This window comes from Cetorhinus maximus, chromosome 2 (assembly GCF_964194155.1).
Source record: "Cetorhinus maximus chromosome 2, sCetMax3.hap1.1, whole genome shotgun sequence".
Taxonomy (NCBI): Eukaryota; Metazoa; Chordata; class Chondrichthyes; order Lamniformes; family Cetorhinidae; genus Cetorhinus; species Cetorhinus maximus.
The window spans coordinates 96,834,774-96,853,034 of record NC_135880.1 but is presented as its reverse complement, the minus strand read 5'-3'; the positions used below and the strand labels follow the sequence as shown (position 1 = coordinate 96,853,034).

The 18,261-nt window shown below is 41.8% G+C and overlaps 1 protein-coding gene across 2 annotated transcripts in view; it reads right to left on the bottom strand.

Moving 5' to 3' along the window:
* Window positions 1-18,261, bottom strand: part of pcsk5b (proprotein convertase subtilisin/kexin type 5b) — a 459,575-nt gene that overhangs the window by 395,685 nt on the left and 45,629 nt on the right. For both annotated transcript variants that reach the window (XM_078567301.1, XM_078567291.1), the window contains exons 3-4: window positions 6,426-6,539; window positions 3,162-3,305 (exon numbers count right to left, since the gene is read on the bottom strand). In XM_078567301.1, coding sequence (XP_078423427.1) covers window positions 3,162-3,305; window positions 6,426-6,539 — 258 coding nt within the window. The remainder of the gene's footprint in view (window positions 1-3,161; window positions 3,306-6,425; window positions 6,540-18,261) is intronic.

Sequence of the window (18,261 nt, the reverse complement as noted above, 5' to 3'; positions counted from 1 at the left end):
AGATGAAAAAAAAGTTGAAGCAGCCAGCATAGGTTTCAACCAACATAAATCAATCTTAACAAGCATCATGGAAATCTTCAAGGTAACAGACGTGGTAAAGATGAGGGAAAATGCAATGATTTAGGGTATATTCAGTTTATAAAAGCCTTTGACAAGGTAACAATGGGGAGATTACGAGAGAAGATCAAAGGGTATGGAGCTGGGGAGAGGGCAGCATGCTGGCTCAAAAAAATTAGTCAGGAGGGAGAAAATAGGAGACATAGTTCATTCTTTGAACAAAGGGAATTACGAAGGGATAAGGCTAAAAGTGACAGATCAATTCAGTGTCAGGTAAGTGAAAGATGGTGCATTTTGGTAGAAATAATAATAGCAACGATCTCAACTGAAGAAGCTACAGTTTGGGGAACAGGTTCACAGAACATTAGAGGAATCAGCTCAGGTGATAAGGCTGTGCTAAAACAACTAATAGAATTCTAGATTTTATTTCAAGTAAAGAATATATAAACAAGATACAAAGATAAGCCTATATACACAACATTAAAATCTCAGTTAAAGTATTGTTGCGGTATCCACAGTACAGGCAGCATTTTGAAGCTTTAGAGAGCTTACAACACTGTTCCACAAGAATGTTGCCTGCAAGGGGAAATACATATCTAGGGCAGGAATTTGCCCTTGGCAGGTGGGAGTGGTCGGGAAGCCAACAATCACCCGCGATCCGCTCCACACTGCGATTTCACGTGGGCGGGCCAATTAAGGCCTGCCCTGCATGGATTGCGAGCGGCACTGCTCAGCACTGCCTGTGCGGGCGAGGGGAGGAGTGTGCGTGGGCCTAGTGCACAGTTCACGCATGTGCAAGAAAGAGCGCTTCAATCTCTCTGAGGCACGGTACTGCCTCAGAGAGATTGAAGCGCTGTGTCAAAAAAAATGAAGGGAATAAAAATTTAATAAAACATGTCCCCTTATGTGGCTGTTGATTTGATTTAGGAAACTTCACCCTGCTCGTGGATGAGGTTTCCTAAAAAATGTAGAGGCCACTTGGCCTTTTCGCCTGCCCGCCAACTGTTAGGTTGGACAGGCAGTGTAAATTTGAATTTAGTTACATAGTTAATGGCCTTAATAGGCCTTTTAATTATCGGTGGGCGTGCAGCCGACTCCAGCGCATGCCCACCGAATGAAATATCACGAGACTGCGCGATGATGTCGGGGCGCACGCCCGACATCATCGCATGTCATTTTACGCTCAGGCGTGTCGGGTGCGCGCCCGCACGCCAAGCATAATATTCTGCCCATGAAGTCAGACTTAAATAAAGATGCACCTTTTTTTCCCCCCACAAGAACAATACAGATTATGGGGTCATATAATAAAAAATTGCAATGAAATAATGGGACAGGGTAGATAAAATGTGACATTTCTAATAGTTGTGGGGTCAAGAACACTGGCCACAGATACAAGATTAAATATTAGTTATTTCCAAATGTTAGGAGAAACATTATGTAGAGAGTTGAGGGCCTGTGAAATTCACATCTAGAGTTAGTGGTTGAGAAAGATTAGATTGGATAGTTAGATGAAGGAAGAGATATTGAAGGGGTATGGGTACAGGGTGAGTAAATGAAATTAGAACTATTTGCTTGGGTAAATGCTGACATGGAGTGCTTGGATGGAACGGCCTGTATTTGTGTGGTAATATCTATATATTTCTATAAATTCAATATAAATGCAACAAGAATCACCAGCCTTTTCGAAATGGTTTGATAAAAGATGTGTTTTGGAATCTTAAGTGAGTTCTTTCATCAGAAACAAATTTTCAAGCCACTTGAAGGAATCTCAAGGTTAATCAGGTAAAGGTGTGATGCTTATTTAACCACGTTCTAATGTTGTTTAGTGATTTCATTGGCCTAAAGACAGAGGAAGACAGATTGACTGGGTAACAACAGAACATGGAAACAGAGATTCCAAAGCTACTCTAGCTCCAAATTGCCCATCATAGAATGACAAACTCCATCCCCATCTGTACAATTTCACTATTCTACAAGCAAGGCTGGACCTTAGGCCAAAGAGAAATTTCAGCTGCTTTTTAAAAAAAATTAGTTCTAGTTGACTTCACATTTTAATTAAGTGCCAAAAGGGAGCTTCATTGTCAGATGAGACATTAAACCAGGCAGATATGATCCCAAGGTACTCTCTGCAGAGGTCTCCCCATGTCCTAACCCATAATCCTTCACCAAAAACAGACAGTCTGATCATCCATCTCATTTGCTGTTAGTGGAACATAGCTATATGCAATTTGACTATCATGTTTGCTTACATCACACTGGCTGCATTTCAAGAACAATCCATTGGTTGCAAAACACTTAGGCTGATAAGATGTTGCATAAATACAATCTTTTATTGGCTACAAGTATGCAAAACTTACTGGAGGCCAAAGGTGGTACTGGATATTGAAAGATTCAAATTAACATAAATCCAAAGAAATCCCTTTGCAACAAATTCACATATATGTGAATAATGAAACTTGCAATTTCCCGTCTTTATTAATAGTGAATAATACTATTACTGGATATGAGAGGGAGGGAGGGAGGGGAGAGAGCTTGAAACAGCAAATGTATTTTCACAAGAAAGAAAGCAATGAGAAAAATAGTTCCAGCATTAGAGAGAGATTCTACATTTGAGCCTCAAAATGTTCTTGCTGATGTGGAATCTCTATGACTGGAAACTTATCCTGTCTTGTTCGGGGTGCGATTTGGTTTATGCATACTACTACATCAGGGACTATTTGCATTGTGCTAATTCTAGATTACTAAATATATTCAAAAACAATTCTAAAAAAACACAAATCTAATGAAATTGCAAGTTTTAAAATTGCAAATAGATTACTGGGATAAGAAGAAGAAATAATTACAATTGCCATGATTATCCTTTATTGATCAACTAAATAGAACCTGGTTCCACAATCATCAGAAGCATGCACCCAAGTGTAATGGGTGTGTGAGCTCAAATTCCACTTGCACAAATAATATGGGTCCAAACTCTACAAGGGAGAAATTATTTAATTATTTTAGTTCCTTTAATGTCATAACTCCAAATAATTATTGTTAGCACACTTTTAAAGGCAAGTGAATGAGGTACTTGTTAGAAGGGTCAGCCAAAAAAAAACACATACATAATTCTGCTGCAAATCAGGGTGGTTTCTCTCAATGCCATCATCCAGAATGGTTACCACTACATTTCGACCAGTGTAGCCTCTCCGCCAGGCACCTACTATGTTCATATCTGACTGACAGTGGTGAGTATCATCATTGCAATGCTAATGGGTGGAGAAACAAAAAGTTACTGTCAAATACACAAACCAAACTTTGAATTCAGCAAAAGAACACTGTTAATGAGAAGAATAAAGTAAAGTCTGCCATCTACAAGGCACAATTCAGGAGTGTGATGGAAAACTCTCCGCTGCTTGGGTGAATGCAGCTCCAGCAACAGTTAGGAAAATCATCACCATCAAGGGCAAAGCAGCCCGCTTGATTGGCACCCCATGCATGACCTTGAACATTGGCTCCCTTCACCACTGACGCACAGTGGCAACAGTGTGCATCATCTACAAGATGCACTGCAGCAACTCACCAAGGCTCCTCCGGCAGCAGCTTCCAAACCCGCAACCTCTACCAGCTCAAAGGACAGGGGCAGCAGATGCATGGGAACACCACCACTGCAAGTTCCCCTCCAAGCCACACACCATCCTGACCTGGAATTATATCGCCGTTCCTTCACTACCATAGGGTCAAAATCCCAGAACTCCCTTTCAAAAAGCGTTGTGTGAGTACCTACATCAAATGGACTGCAGCGGTTCAAGACAGCTCAGCATCACCTTCTCAAAGGCAATTAAGAATGGACAATAAATGATGGCCTAGCCAGCAATGCCCACATCCCATGAATGATCTTTAAAACTTCTCAATAGCGATCAGTGTCAATTCCAGTCTGCACAATATGAACAGATGTCACTTTTATTTAATATTAGCTCCATTAGTCAGTTCACTCGACTTCTGAATTGAAATCCTGCTATATATGTATAGCTATCCTTTTTATACAGCATCTTACCCTTCTACCATCAGCAAGAATATATCATTTATACAGAGAATACTTCTAATTCAGAGATAGTCTGCATTTTTTGCAATTCGAAGAGATTGGCACGCACCTACAACCTAACTCCATATCCTTTGCCACATATCCCGTAATGCCTATAGTTCAAAAAAATTAAAATGGAGATTGATAGATTCAACAATTGATTAGCATCAATTGCCATATGTGGAATGGAGTTCCAAACTTCTACTACCCTTTATATGAAGAATTGCTTTCTAATTTCACTTGTAAAAGGTCTGGCTCTAATTTTTAGGCTTATGGCCCTTAGTCCTAGACTCCCTAACCAGCAGAAAAAGTTCCTCCCTATCAGTTCCCCTTAACATTTTGTGAACATCAAACAAATCACCCTTAATCTTCTAAATTTAATGGAATACATGAGTTTGTTTAATCTCTCCTTGTAATTTAACCTTTTGAATCCAGGTGCCATTCTAGTAAATCCACACTGCACTCCCTCCAAAGCCAATACGCTCTTCCTAAGATATGGTGTCCAGGACTACACACAATGCGCCACACGTGGTCTCGGGCTTTGTATAGCTGAAGCATGATTTCTAGCCCCTTGTATTCAAGTCCTCTAGATATAAAGTCCAGCATTCCATTGGCCTTTTTGATTATTTTCTGTACCTGTTCACGACATTTTAATGACCTATGTGCCTGACACCCAAGGAACCCCACTGTTTCTAGCTTTTCACCATTTAGTGTGTTTTTTTTTAATTCATTCATGGGATGTAGGTGTCACTGGCCAGGCCAGCATTTATTGCCCATCCCCAATTGCCCTCGTGAAAGAGGTGGTGAGCTGCTTTCTGCAACTGCTACAGTCCACGTGGTGTCGGTACTCACACAGTGCTGTTAGGAAGGGAACTCCAGGATTTTGACCCAGCGACAGTGAAGGAACGCCGATATATTTCCAAGCCAGCGTGGTGAATGGCTTGGAGGTGAACTTCCAGGTGGTGCTGTTCCCACGTGTCTGCTGTCCTTGTCCTTCTAGGTGTTAGTGATCGTGGGTTTGGAAGGTGCCTTGGTGAGTTTCTGCAGTGCATTTTGTAGATGGTACACACTGCTGCCACTGTGTGTCAGTGGTAGAAGGACTGAATGTTTGTGGATGGGGTGCCAATCAAGCAGGCTGCTTTGTCCTGGATGATGTCAAGCTTCTTGAGTGTTGTTGGAGCTGCACTCATCCAGACAAGTGGAGAGTATTCCTTCACACTCCTGAATTGTGCCTTGTAGATGGTGGACAGGCTTTGGGGGGTCAGGTGAGTTACTCGCCACAGGATTCCTGGCATCTGGCCTGTTCTTGTAGCCACAGCATTTATAGAGCTAGTCCAGTTCAGTTTCTGGTCAATGGTAACCCCCCAGGATGTTGATAGTGAGGGATTCAGTGATGGTAATGCCATTGAATGTCAAGGGGCAATGGTTAGATTCTCTCTTGTTGGAGATGGTCATTGCCTGGCACTTCTGTGGCGCAAATGTTACTTGTCACTTGTCAGCCCAGGCCTGGATATTGTCCAGGTCTTGCTGCATTTGTACATGGACTGCTTCAGCATATGAGGGGCCACAACAGGTGCTGAACATTGTGCAATCATCAGCGAACATCCTCACTTTTGACCTTATGATGGAAGGAAAGTCGTTGATAAAGCAGCTGAAGATGGCTAGGCCTTGGATCCTGTCCTATCCTTTACAGATCCTAAATGGATGGCCTCACATTTTCCTACATTGAAATCCATTTAATGCTGTTCTGCCCATTCACTTGATTTATTAATATCTCCAATAAGAAGTATAGTAAGTAATTTGGAGGACAAAAACAAGCTGCAAGGGGATATTGGCAAGGGCATGAAAGTGACAGATGGAAATTCAATATCAGTAAATGTGAGGTGGTATATTCTGATAAAAACCAATTAGAACGGGGTAAACTTGAGTGATATGGAAGAGCAGAGGGATTTTGGGAAGTGGGGGGGATTAAGATTCACAATGTATTAAAAATAGTACAGGGCCAAAAAATTAACTAATGGGATACTGGGTTTTATGGCAGAGGCAATAGAATAAACAAGTCAAGATGTGATGGTGAATTTAAATAAAAGCTTTTTTAAGACCATAGTTGGGGTACTGTGTGCAATTTTGGGCTCCAAACAAAAAATACAAACATTTGTGCTTATAACAAAGCCACTGAAACTGTGTTTTTGGAAGTCACTACGGAGCAGTGAAAAGGAGAAAGAATTGCGGAGGGGGTTAGGGGTGTGAAGAATTAAATAAAACAAGATACAAATAGAATATTAATGCAATTTTTCACACTTACTATGTACCACATGCTTGACCATTTGGGATCATTGAAGTAAGGATACTGGGAAGCACCAGCTTTAAAATCTCTCTTTGTCCGTCTTTTTACCACCTGTTGCTGTATCCATTCCACCTGCCATCAAAACAAGTCAATAGAAAGCAGAGATTAGTAATTCTGGCTGAAATGCACACTGTACATTTTGCTATCAGTCAAAATTAAAATTACAAGGTGTATCAGCTTTTGGTTACTGATAGTAGTTTCTTCTTTTTGAATCTGAAGTTCGTTGGTTCAAGATCTCCTGGACTTGAACACAATCTATTAATTAGCCACATTTGTTTCTTTTTTAAATCTGTAGCAACTATGTTGCTTCCATGCCTTTATACGGAGCACCATTCCTCCTCATTATGTTCATACTAATTCAGTGTTTATAGATGATTTGATAATAACTTGCAACTGCAATCTATTATAGTACTAAGATCTGGAAACTTGCCTCCTTTAATAAAAGAAAATCAGCTATAATTGTTAAAGCTCAATTTCAGTTTATACTCAGGAAGCCACAAACCACAACTTCATAATATCAGTATAATAATGGGATAACTTCCAGCTTTCACATTATCCTAAGAGGTGCACTCTTTTTTTTGAATGAATGAACAGAGGCCTCAAGAAAATTCAATCCTATCATCTCTTTGATACAAGAGAAGGGAAAACAAACAATATAGTCCATCCCATTTGGGGAACGACACGAACTAAAGAAAAATCATTGAAACGTGGAAGCTATTATAGAATAGATTTTGGAAGCATAAACCCCTGTTCTCGGTCCTGCACGATTTCCATTTCAAGTTAAATATACTTTTTTTAAAAAAAATACAGGCTACTTCACCAAAGGAGGCTCTTTAAAAGTCCATTAAAATATTTTTCTAAGGTAGATATTAACCTCGAATCAATAACAAGTTCCAACCTCAGTCTCACCAACAGTGAGCCATAGGACCACAGATGAAATTGACAATTTACCACCACTTGGGTCTCCTGTCAGAAGATCCAAGAAAAATAAATCTTTGAAAATAAAGACTTACACACACATTAAAAACCTACATCATATGCCATTTCAGAGAACTATACAAAAAGCATTTTCCAGAAAAGGAATCTTGAGACAATTTATAGGAACCCTTGGTTGCTTCATAAACCATAAATTGAATCTTGTTCCAGTGGGGATCTACAGTAGTACAGTTATAAACATTAGGAATTTTCTACATCGTACCACATATGTATTTTTACAACTCAAGCAAAAAAATAACATCCATAAACTGCCCTCACAATAGGCACTTCCTTCACATGACCTTCTAAAAGGTGAACATATTACAGAAATTCAAGCATGAGATGGTCTTTATTGGTTTATGTTCCATTGAATACTAATGGACATAAAACATAAGAAATAGGAACAGGAGTAGACCATATGGCCCATTGAACCTGCCCCGCCATTCAGTGCAATTTTGGCTGATCTTTGACCTCAACTCCACTTTCCCACCGTTCCCCATATCCGTCAATTCCCTGAGGCCCCAAAAATCTATCTCAGTCTTGAATCTACTCAAAAATGGAACATCCACATCTCTCCAGGGTAGAGAATTCCAAAGGCTCACAAATCTGAAAGTAATTTCTCCTCATTTCAGTTCTAAATGATCAGCCACCTATCCAGAGACTGCCCCTGTATTCTCGATTCCTCAGCCAGGGGAAACAACCAGTCAGTGTCTACCTTATAAAGTCTCTCTGAATCTTGTATATTCTTCTAAACTCCAGAGCGTATAGGACCAATTTACTCAGCCTCTCATCATTGGACAACCCTCACATCCCAGAGCCCTGTACAATTGTCACAATACTTCTTGAACCTTGTACTCCAATCCCCATGCAATAAAGACCTTCAGAATTAAAAAGAGCCAGGATATCAGACAAGATTATAATGGATTAATTACCTCTCATTATGTCCTTAGGCTGAAATTGCTTTTTTAAGAAAAGGACTAGGTGAAACATGACAATGTTTACTAAAGACAGATCACCTTGGTTGGGGAGTGCAGTTAATAGAAAACGAGAATTCAGCAAGCAGATATCAAAGGTCTTTCACCATCCAAGACATCCCAAAGCACTTTACAACCAATAACGCACTTTTAAAGTGTCATCGATGTTGTAATAGAAACAGAAGTGGCCCATTCAGCTTCTTGAACCTGTTCCACTATTCAATTAGATCATGGTTGACCTGCACCATCACTCTATCTTCCCACCTTGGCTCCATAACCATTAATGCCCATGCCTAAAAAAAGTCTATAAATCTCAGTTTCAAGTTTTCAAAGTATCCTACCCTTAACAGATGACAGTACGTGTGCACCTATAGCAGAAAGGAAAAGTTCCAGGTTTTCGCTACCCTTCTCTATGTGAATAAGTGCTTTCCGAAAATACTGCAGTTCAGCCTAGATCTAATTTTAAGGTACAACCCACTTGTTCCGGAATTCCCCCACCATTAGAAACTTTAGTTTCTCTCAATCTGCCCGATCATCTTTGATCACCTTCAACATCTCCATGAGATAATTTCTTACTCTTCTCCATTTTAGCAGGTACAAGGGCATAACGTAGAAAAAAACAACAGCCAATTTCCACTTGGAAAGGTCCCACAGACAGCAATGAGGTACAATCATTTTTGGTGTTATTTGATTGAGAGATATACATTGGTCAAAAGGACAGATAGGGCCTCAGTTTAACATCTCATTTCAAAGATTGCATCCATTCAAGAATGGAGGGAGAGAAAATGTGGAACTGCAGGTCAGTTAGCCTGACATCAGTTGTGGAAAAAATGCTGGCATCTAGAAAATAATAGTATGATCAAAAAGTGTCAACATGGTTTTATGAAAGGGAAATGGTGTTTGACAAATTTATTAGGAGTTTTCTGAAGAAGGAACAAGTAGGATAGATGAAGGGGGAATCAGTAGATGTAGTATATTTGGATTTCCAAGAAGCATTCAATAAGCCATTGTTCAAGATAAGGGCACATGGATAGAGAATGGGTTAATGGACAGGAAGCGGAGAATAGGGATAAACGGGGTATTTTCAATCTGGCAAGCTGTAATTTGTGGAGTGACACAAGGATCGGTGCTAGGGCCGCAGTTATTTACAATCTTTATTGATGACTTAGATGGAGAGGCTGAGAGTAATGTATTTAAGTTCGCTTATGATACAAAGCTAAATGGGTATGCAGTCAGTGAGGAGGACACAAAGAGGCTTCAAAGGGATACAGACATTTTGAGTGGCCAACAACGTGGCAGATGAAGTATAATGCGGAGAAGTGTGAGATAATTCATTTCATTAGAACAGAAAAGCAGAAGTTTTTAAAATAGTTCTTAAATGCTGACGTTCAAAGAGAATTGGGTGTACACATACAAGCAACACAAAAAGTTATCATGCAGGTACAGCAAGTAATTAAGGCGGCAAATTTGGGTGCAGTTAGGGTTCCACCAGGGTCACTCAGCTTCAGACCTCCATTACAGCCTTATTTCAAACATGGACAAAAGAGCTGAACACCAGAGGTGAGGGGAGAGTGACTACCCTTGACATCAAGGCCACATTTGACCGACTGTGGCATTAAGGAGCCCTAGCAAAACTGGAGTCAATGGGAATCAGGGGGAAAACTCTCCGCTGGTTAGAGTCATGCCTGGCACAAAGGAGGATGGTTGTGGTTGTTGGAGGACAATCATCTCAGTCCCAGGACATCATTGCAGGAGTTCCTTAGGGTAGTGTCCTAAGCAGGTTTGGCAGCCATTTCATCAATGACTTTCCTTCCATCATAAGGTCAGAAATGGGGATGTTCACTGATGATTGCACATTGTTCAGCACCATTTGCGACTCCTCTGATACTGAAGCAGTCCATGTCCAAATGCAGCAAGACCTGGACAGTATCCAGGCTTGGGCTGACAAGTGGAAAGTAGCATACATGCCAAACAAGTGCCAGGCAATAGCCATCTCCAACAAGAGAGAATCTAACCATGGCCCCTTGACATTCAATGACATTGCCATCACTGAATGCCCCAGTAACAACATTCTGGGGGTTGCCATTGACTAGAAACTGAACTGGACTAGCCATATAAATACAGTGGCTACAAGAGCAGGTCAGAGGCTAGGAATCTTGCACCGAGTAATTCACCTCCTGACGCCCCAAAGCCTGTCTACCATCTACATGCACAAGTCAAGAGTGTGATGGAATACTCTCCACTTGTCTGGATGAATGCAGCTCCCACAACCCTCAAGAAACTTGACACCATCCAGGATAAAGCAGCCTGCTTGATTGGCACCCCTTCCACAAACATTCATTCCCGCCACCATTGACACACAGTGGCAGCAGTGTGCACCACAAGATGCACTGTAGGAACTCACCAAGGCTCCTTAGGCAACCTCTTCCAAACCCATGACCACTACCATCTAGAAGGATAGGGTAGCAGACACATGGGAACACCATCACCTGGAAGTTCCCCTCCAAGCCACTCACCATCCTGACTTGGAAATATGTCACTTCTCCTTCACTGTCACTGGGCCAAAATCCTGGAACTCCCTCCCTAACAGCACTGTAGGTGTATCTACACCACATGATTGCAGCGGTTCAAGAAGGCAGTTTACCACCACCTTCTCAAGGGCAATTAGGGATGAGCAATAAATGCTGACCTAGCCAGCGACACCCACATCCCTTAAACAAAAAAAAGGCAAGTTGCACATTATTGGAAGGGATTTGAGTGCAAGAATAACAGTCTTGCTACAATTATACAGGGCCCTGGTGAGACCAGACCCAGAATAGTTGCGTGCAGTTTTGGTCTTCACATCCAAGGAAGGATATCCCTGCATTGGAGGCAACACAACGAAGATTGACTAGATTGGTTCCTGGGATGAGAGGCTGAGTAAATTGGGCATAAGTTCTCCTGAGTTGAGAAGAATGGGGTGATTCCATTGAAACATTCATGATTCTGAAGGGGCTTGATAGGGTAGGCACAAACGTTGTTTCCCCTGGTTGGGGAATCTACAACACAGGGGCACAGTCTCAGGAGAAGGGATCGATCATTCAGCACTGAGATTAGGAGAAATGTCTTTACTCAAAGGGTTGTGGATCTTTGGAATTGTCCACCCCAGAAGGCTGCGGGTGCTCCATTATTGAATATATTAAGCTTGAGATAGATTTTTGGTCTCTCAGGGAATCAAGCAATATGGGGATCGGGCAAGAAAGTGGAGTTGAGGCAGATGATGTGTCATGATCATATTGAGTGGCAGAGAAAGCAGCTCAGGGGCTGTATGTCATGCTCCTATTTCTTATGTTCTTACCAGTATTGCACTGAAGTATCAGCCAAGTGTTGAGTGGAAATTGAATCCATGGCCTTCTGACTAGGCGGCAAGAACATCACCTAGTCCACTGTGTCTCAATTCATGAAAACAAACTAATTTATTTCATGAGTTAGTAAATCTAATTACCTGGTGGCTGCTCTTTCCTAAAAGTTACCACTCTGAAAATCCCATTGATACTAATATTCTACCTCTCCTCCTGTTCTTTATTTAAGTAATGTGCTTGCCGACCTATATTAACTCCCAGTTAGGCAACATCCTGATTTTAAAATTCTCAACCTTGTTTTAATATTCCTCCATGGTCTTGCCTCTCCTCTTCCAATCCCACAACCCTCCGATACATCTACACTCTTCTAATTCTTTTGATGCCTCTCGAGCATAGCCAATTTTAATTGCTGTACTGTTTTCATTGCGCTTTCAATTGTCTAGGCATTATATCCTGGAATACCCTGCCTACACAGCTCTGCCTTTCAACCTCTCTTCCATTCCTTAAAATATACTCCTTTGAACAAGGTTTTCATCATCTGATTATCTGACCTAATATCTCTTTCTGTGGCTCAGTGTCATATTTTATTTTATAATGCTCCTGTGAAGTGCCTTGGGATGTTTTATTGTGTTAAAAATGCTATTTCAACAGTTGTTGCATTAGCTAAATTATGCTGAATAAAGTTCCACAACTGAGCCAGAATGTTCACAACTTCAATGTCATGTTCAACCCTGAACAGAACCTCTGATCCCATATCCTCTCTATCACAAAAGACCACTAACTTGGTCCTAACATCGTCCATCTCCATCACTCTTCAACCCATCTACTGCTGACAGTACATGCTTTTTTTCACCTCTAGACTTGGCAATTTTAATACAAAAGGAATATACTACAGATGCTGGAAATCTGAAATAAAGACAGAAAATGCAAGACATATTCAGGGCAGGCAGCATCTGTGGAGAGCTTAAAATTTACCTCTCATCAGAGTCCATCACCTCCAGCATGATCCCAGCACAAAACACATCTTCCCTTCCTCTTCCCCTCCCCTTCGCTTTTACCTTTCTGAAGGAACAGTCCCTACACTGTTCTCATGAAGTTCAAAAAAAGCTCGAATAACAGTACTTCATCTTTCAATTGGGCACTTTACAACTTTCTGAACTCACTGAATTCAACAATTTCAGATCAGAAGCCCCACCCAACTTTTTGGGTGGCAACTGTTGGTAATGATTCTGCTGTTGCCATATATACTTCCCTTACACCCATCTTTTGTTTCTTAATTTCTTCTCATTACCATCCTCTTTGCCTTGCACCATAATTATCGTTTTATCTCTGTTGCCTTCCACTCTAGCACAGCCTTCCATTTTTGTTCTTTCACACTGCTCATGTCTTACCCTTCCTCTGCATTTGCTTAAAACCTGTTACACCTCTAATTTTTGCCAGTTTTGATGAAAGATCCAAAACGCTAAAAATCTTCACAGGTTCTGCCTGACCTGCTGAGCATTTACAACATTTTCCGTTGACTATTCTAATGCTGCCCTGGACAGCCTTTACCACCTTCCCCACCGTGCAACTCCCTCCCTCCATTCCCTAACCCACCCCCACAAAGATATCTAGTTCTTCAAACCCTGACCTCTTCCAACCTCGGCCCAACATTGACAGCCAGTTTTCAGCTGTCAGGCTGAACATTCTGGAACCTCTTCCCTAAATTTCTCTACCTTTTCATCTTTGATCATCCTTCATTCTGCCATCCTAATGGGCCAGGTTTTGCTTTGAATGCCTAACAAACTTACACTTACCCAGAGGATTTTTATGGGCTTCTGCCCAGCAATTTCCAGTCAGCCAACCATTGAAAAAGCACAGCACTCTCTACAAGATATCTGGGACCTGTGTGAACAGGTAAGCAACAGTATCTCTATAACCAATCAGATGAAAGAATCATTAATGAACAGCACTGAGTTTGGGCCAGGAAGTGTAAGTTGTAATCTTGAACTCAATATCAAAACAGATACAAAAAATGAACTTAAAAAAAAGAGGAAAATATCAAAGAAAGAAAATACTTAAAAATACACATTTTAAAATGTCTAGCAGGAACGCAGCTCCACACCAGTAAAAGTTCATTTTTTGTGCTAGAGTGGTTGTTTAGCTGTGATTAGACCTACAATGCTGATAAATGGATACTTACACTGGAATAGACAAATTCAACATTTTTGGCAAGCTTAGGTCCTATTTATGAGGTACTTACAACTTTCATATATTTGAACAGTGAGACAGAAGGCAAGATGCCATTTTTGGGAAGCTTGTGGAGGGGCAGGGCATCAAGACAGTGATTTCAGTGCTTAATCACACACGTGTGGCCTCTGGATGCTACTGTCTGATTCGTATATTAAAAATAACTGCACATCAATGTTATTTTTAAACAGCAAAATCTAGTCCACTATCTCCTTCTAAGGCTTGGCACCCCTTTATCCATTTTTATCTGTTTACACCTCTGGAGCACCTTGGGCATTTTCCTACAATACAAGGCACTATATAAATGTAAGTTGCCATTGCCACCTGGCTGAGAACAGTATCAGTAGGGCAGCTCTAAGCTCATACAAAATTGGACGAGAGTAGTGATAGGTACCAATTAAAACTGGGCAGTAGTGAGGGTGGACAGTGCTGCTTTTGTTTGTGTACAGACATGCTACTGTAGGATAGAGCAAACAGAGTTGCTGCCACGTCCACTCTAAATATTTGCTATCGTTTCAAGTTACAAAACAGATCAGTTAGTGTGCAACAGTTTGAGACCTTGGCAGCAAACTTAATCCGAACGTTTCCTCTTTTGAGCAGGTGGGATTTTCCAAAAACAACGACCAAAAAAAAAATCTGCTCTTAAATGGAATTATTCCAAACAAGAATTCAATTTCCGTGCCTTCCAGCATTTCACCCCAGTGGCCATTATTCATGTACGAACCTTGGCAGGCAGCGTTGCCAGATTATTCAACCATCGAGAAAGGACCTAGCACCACAGCCAAGGAATACTGTCCTCAAACATTCCCCCATCCCCCTTCCTCTCCAAAAAAAGTGTATCTCGGGCAGAGATGTTCCATTGCTCTTTCTGCCAAATCTGTGCCCGATTCTGGCAGTGATGCTATGAATGGGCCTCGAGGAAGTGCACGATAGGGGCCAGAGAGGGCTCTTGGCAACTTCATCCTGTGGCTGATGCTTGGTTTCTGGTCAATGCTTTACCACAAATAAGCAGTTGAGGTTCAGGAGCTTAGTAGTTTGTTTTGAGAGGGGGATGTAGAAGGGGAGAGACCACACGAACAACCATTATATCTTGTCATGTGTTGATGCTCCAGAATATTGGAGTATTTCCAACAGAAGATCAAGATGGGTTTACATAAGTGTCAGGTAATGATATTGCAATCCCTGTAGCTGAATATAGCTTTACAACAAAAGTTGTAAATATTAGCTGTAGATCTGAGGTTGCATTTTTGTCTGATGATGGAGGTGGGAATGGGGTCGGAAAGAGCATAAACATAGAATTTTTGGCAGCAATTTAAAATTTGCAGTGCCTTCCAGAATCCACATTATTTTTGTGTGGCCTTTTTGCAGGCCATAAGGTCTTGGTTCGTGACCCTGCACACTTTTTCTGAGGTCAGGGTTGCCATTGTGAGCCCTATAGCATATTTGAATTTCCTCCCCCCTGCTATTTTCATGTGCTGATGTGGGTTTTGGAAGCTCAAAAAAACCCCACCTAGTTGGAGTTTGTGACCACTGGGGTAAGCTGCTGAGGAGTCAGGAGCCTTCTAACATGTAAGTGTTAAATGTTAGATGTGGCATTGTAGATGTGTTTTAACTGCAATGATTCATCATAGAGCTCTGCCCTGTAAAGGTAAGTTGACCATTACATTGGCCAGCATTGTTTAAGTGTTGGATTTCATGTTTTGGACTGTGATTTAAATGTCAGGAGATGTTTAACTTTGAAAAAAAATTCCCTGCTGTTGAAAGTTTGAAAAACCACTGTTCTAATATATTAATTTCCAGGCAATCTGCTTTTAAATCAAAATGAAGCATCATCTGGTGTTTTGGTTTCATTGTCTGGGAGCTGCAATGGCTTGTCCTGGTGGCTTAGTATCAATGCTTGGCTGAACCCAATCTGGAAAGGGGGCTAGTGATGGAAGGACCGCCCCCCTATTTGCCACCCCAGACCCAAGCAAGTTGATCTGCTGAGCTTTTTTCCCCCACTCACTCCATCCCAACCCCTCCCCCACCCTGAAAAATTGCAGCTGGGTGGGAGAAAGGATAATTAAGGGCCACTTGAGGGCCTCAATTGGGGCAAGGACAGACAGGCCACCCTATGTCCCATCCATCCTTTGTAAAATTGCTGACAGGTTGGGGGCAAGTGAGAAGGCAACATGAAGGGAAACCTGGGGAGTTTGATTGACCCCTCCCCACCAGCAAATCTGCCAGCCGGGGCGCCTAAAATTTTGCCCAAATATATGGTGGGAACGAGGTTCGGAAGCGAGCTTGGGTTTCGGGAACAGGCTCAACTCACATTTCCTTGGCCCAAGACAAAAATCTGGGCCCAGAGTTTTGATAATCTAGTTCTTGGAATTAGACCGAGCTGAGACTGCATGACTGCAAGTATGTATTTGCTTGTTTACAGTTGTACTTCCTTACCATACTGTTCAATAAACAGCAGTCTACCCTGTCAATATTTCTGTTAAAGTATATCAAAAATATTAAGGCAAAATGTTTTAAGATCTTTCCTTCATGACAGTGTGTTTACAAATTCTAAATTTTGACTTTGAGGTAAAGACATTAGGCATTAATCAATTATATAAAAGTGACTTCCTGCCACATGTTGGATTTGTAGCAGGAGCTCTTAAGTTTATGTTGGACTTCCACATTGGACCATGCATATTAGCTGAGTCTTATGTTCTTGGCAAGAACCAGGTTATAAAGTAAAAGTGCAGTTCTCAATCAGTATACAGAAACTAAAGTACACCAAACTCCACTGTTCCTAATGGGTACCCTTCTGTTCAATTACCTCCCCACCTTTCCTATCCAATTTTTGGTTAATCAATATTCCACATGTGCTTACTTTTGTTCCGTACTCTTGATGGAAGTTTTGACCTTAACTAGTTATACTCTGCTTTAAATACACCATCAGTCGATCGCTCTTAGTTTATTTCCTTCTTTTCACATTCAAAGTGCGTAGGATCTTCTTCTGAGATCAGGAAACTACTGTTGAGAATTGCAGATGTGAACCCGCACCCTCTTGCTAACTACAACATACTGGCCAGTAGGTTACAACAGTGAATGCACTGGAGAAGTACTTCATAGGCTGTGAAGTACTTTAATATGTCTAAAGTGACAAAAGGTGCTACACAGATGCAAGTTCTATTTCTCGTCATTGTTATTGATAGAAATGCTTCAGATCAATATTGGTAGAACGAGATTGACTGATTTAACACAAGTTAAAAGCTGAGACTTTTGGGGATTTGCATACCTCAGATAATTTATCCTGTAAGGAGCTAAATCAGAGAAACCAAAAATGTCCCAAATTCAACACCAGGCTCTGGGTGTCTTCAAAAGAAGGGAGTGGAAACCATGCTGTTGCATTTATTGGCTACTTACATAGAAGTACTTCAGAAGGACTCTATTAGAACCATCTTACCTCAGGTTACATGTGATCTGATATCACTGATGATGCATTCTAGCTATTAGCATAATAGCTATTAAACCTTTATACTACACGCCCCTCCAGGTCTTTAGTTCTGCCTATGAACTATTTATATTTTTATCCTACACCTATTGCCAAAGTAATTGTCAGGTCCTTCAAGTCAAAGGGAAGATGCTGTGGAGGCTTAACTAGTCTGACTGGCCACGTCCTTGTTTCTTTCAGAAGAGGGACAGGAACATAGCACAGAATTTTGCCCTCATCGGGCGGGCTCAGTGGGGGCGAGCGGGATAGGCTGCAAAACAGACCACCGCCCGCGATCGGGCCACAACTGCAATTTCACACTGGCAGGCCTTGAACACCGGCTGCAGAACATTTGAGAAGGGGCGGGCGTGAGCCTGTCAGCCGCCCGGTCCAATGCGGGTCTGGCAGCCAGTTCAAAAACAGCGCAGGCAGCCCCAGGGAGGCTGCCCCTGTCAGAGTTGCTGCAACGACATGGCTGCAAATGAAGATGTAGATGCCAGGCAGAAGGTGTGGTCGGCTGGGCACTCGGCACCCCCCTGCTTTTCAGGTGAGTGCCTCGCTGCCCTGGTGGAGGAGGTGGCTGCCAGAAGGGACACACCCTTTTGTCACACCCACTCTTTGAACCAGGCACCAGCGTAGATACCAGCACCTCGATGGGCATTAGATCGGTGGCTAGTATCTTGGTGCACATTGGTGAGGACACTTCACACTCGCTTCAGGTGCAGGCGGAGGGAGAGTGCGCCCAGGGCACCGGTAGTCGGAGGACTGCTGGAGAGCAGGGCGATGCTCAGTGGAAGGCTGATGATGAGCCT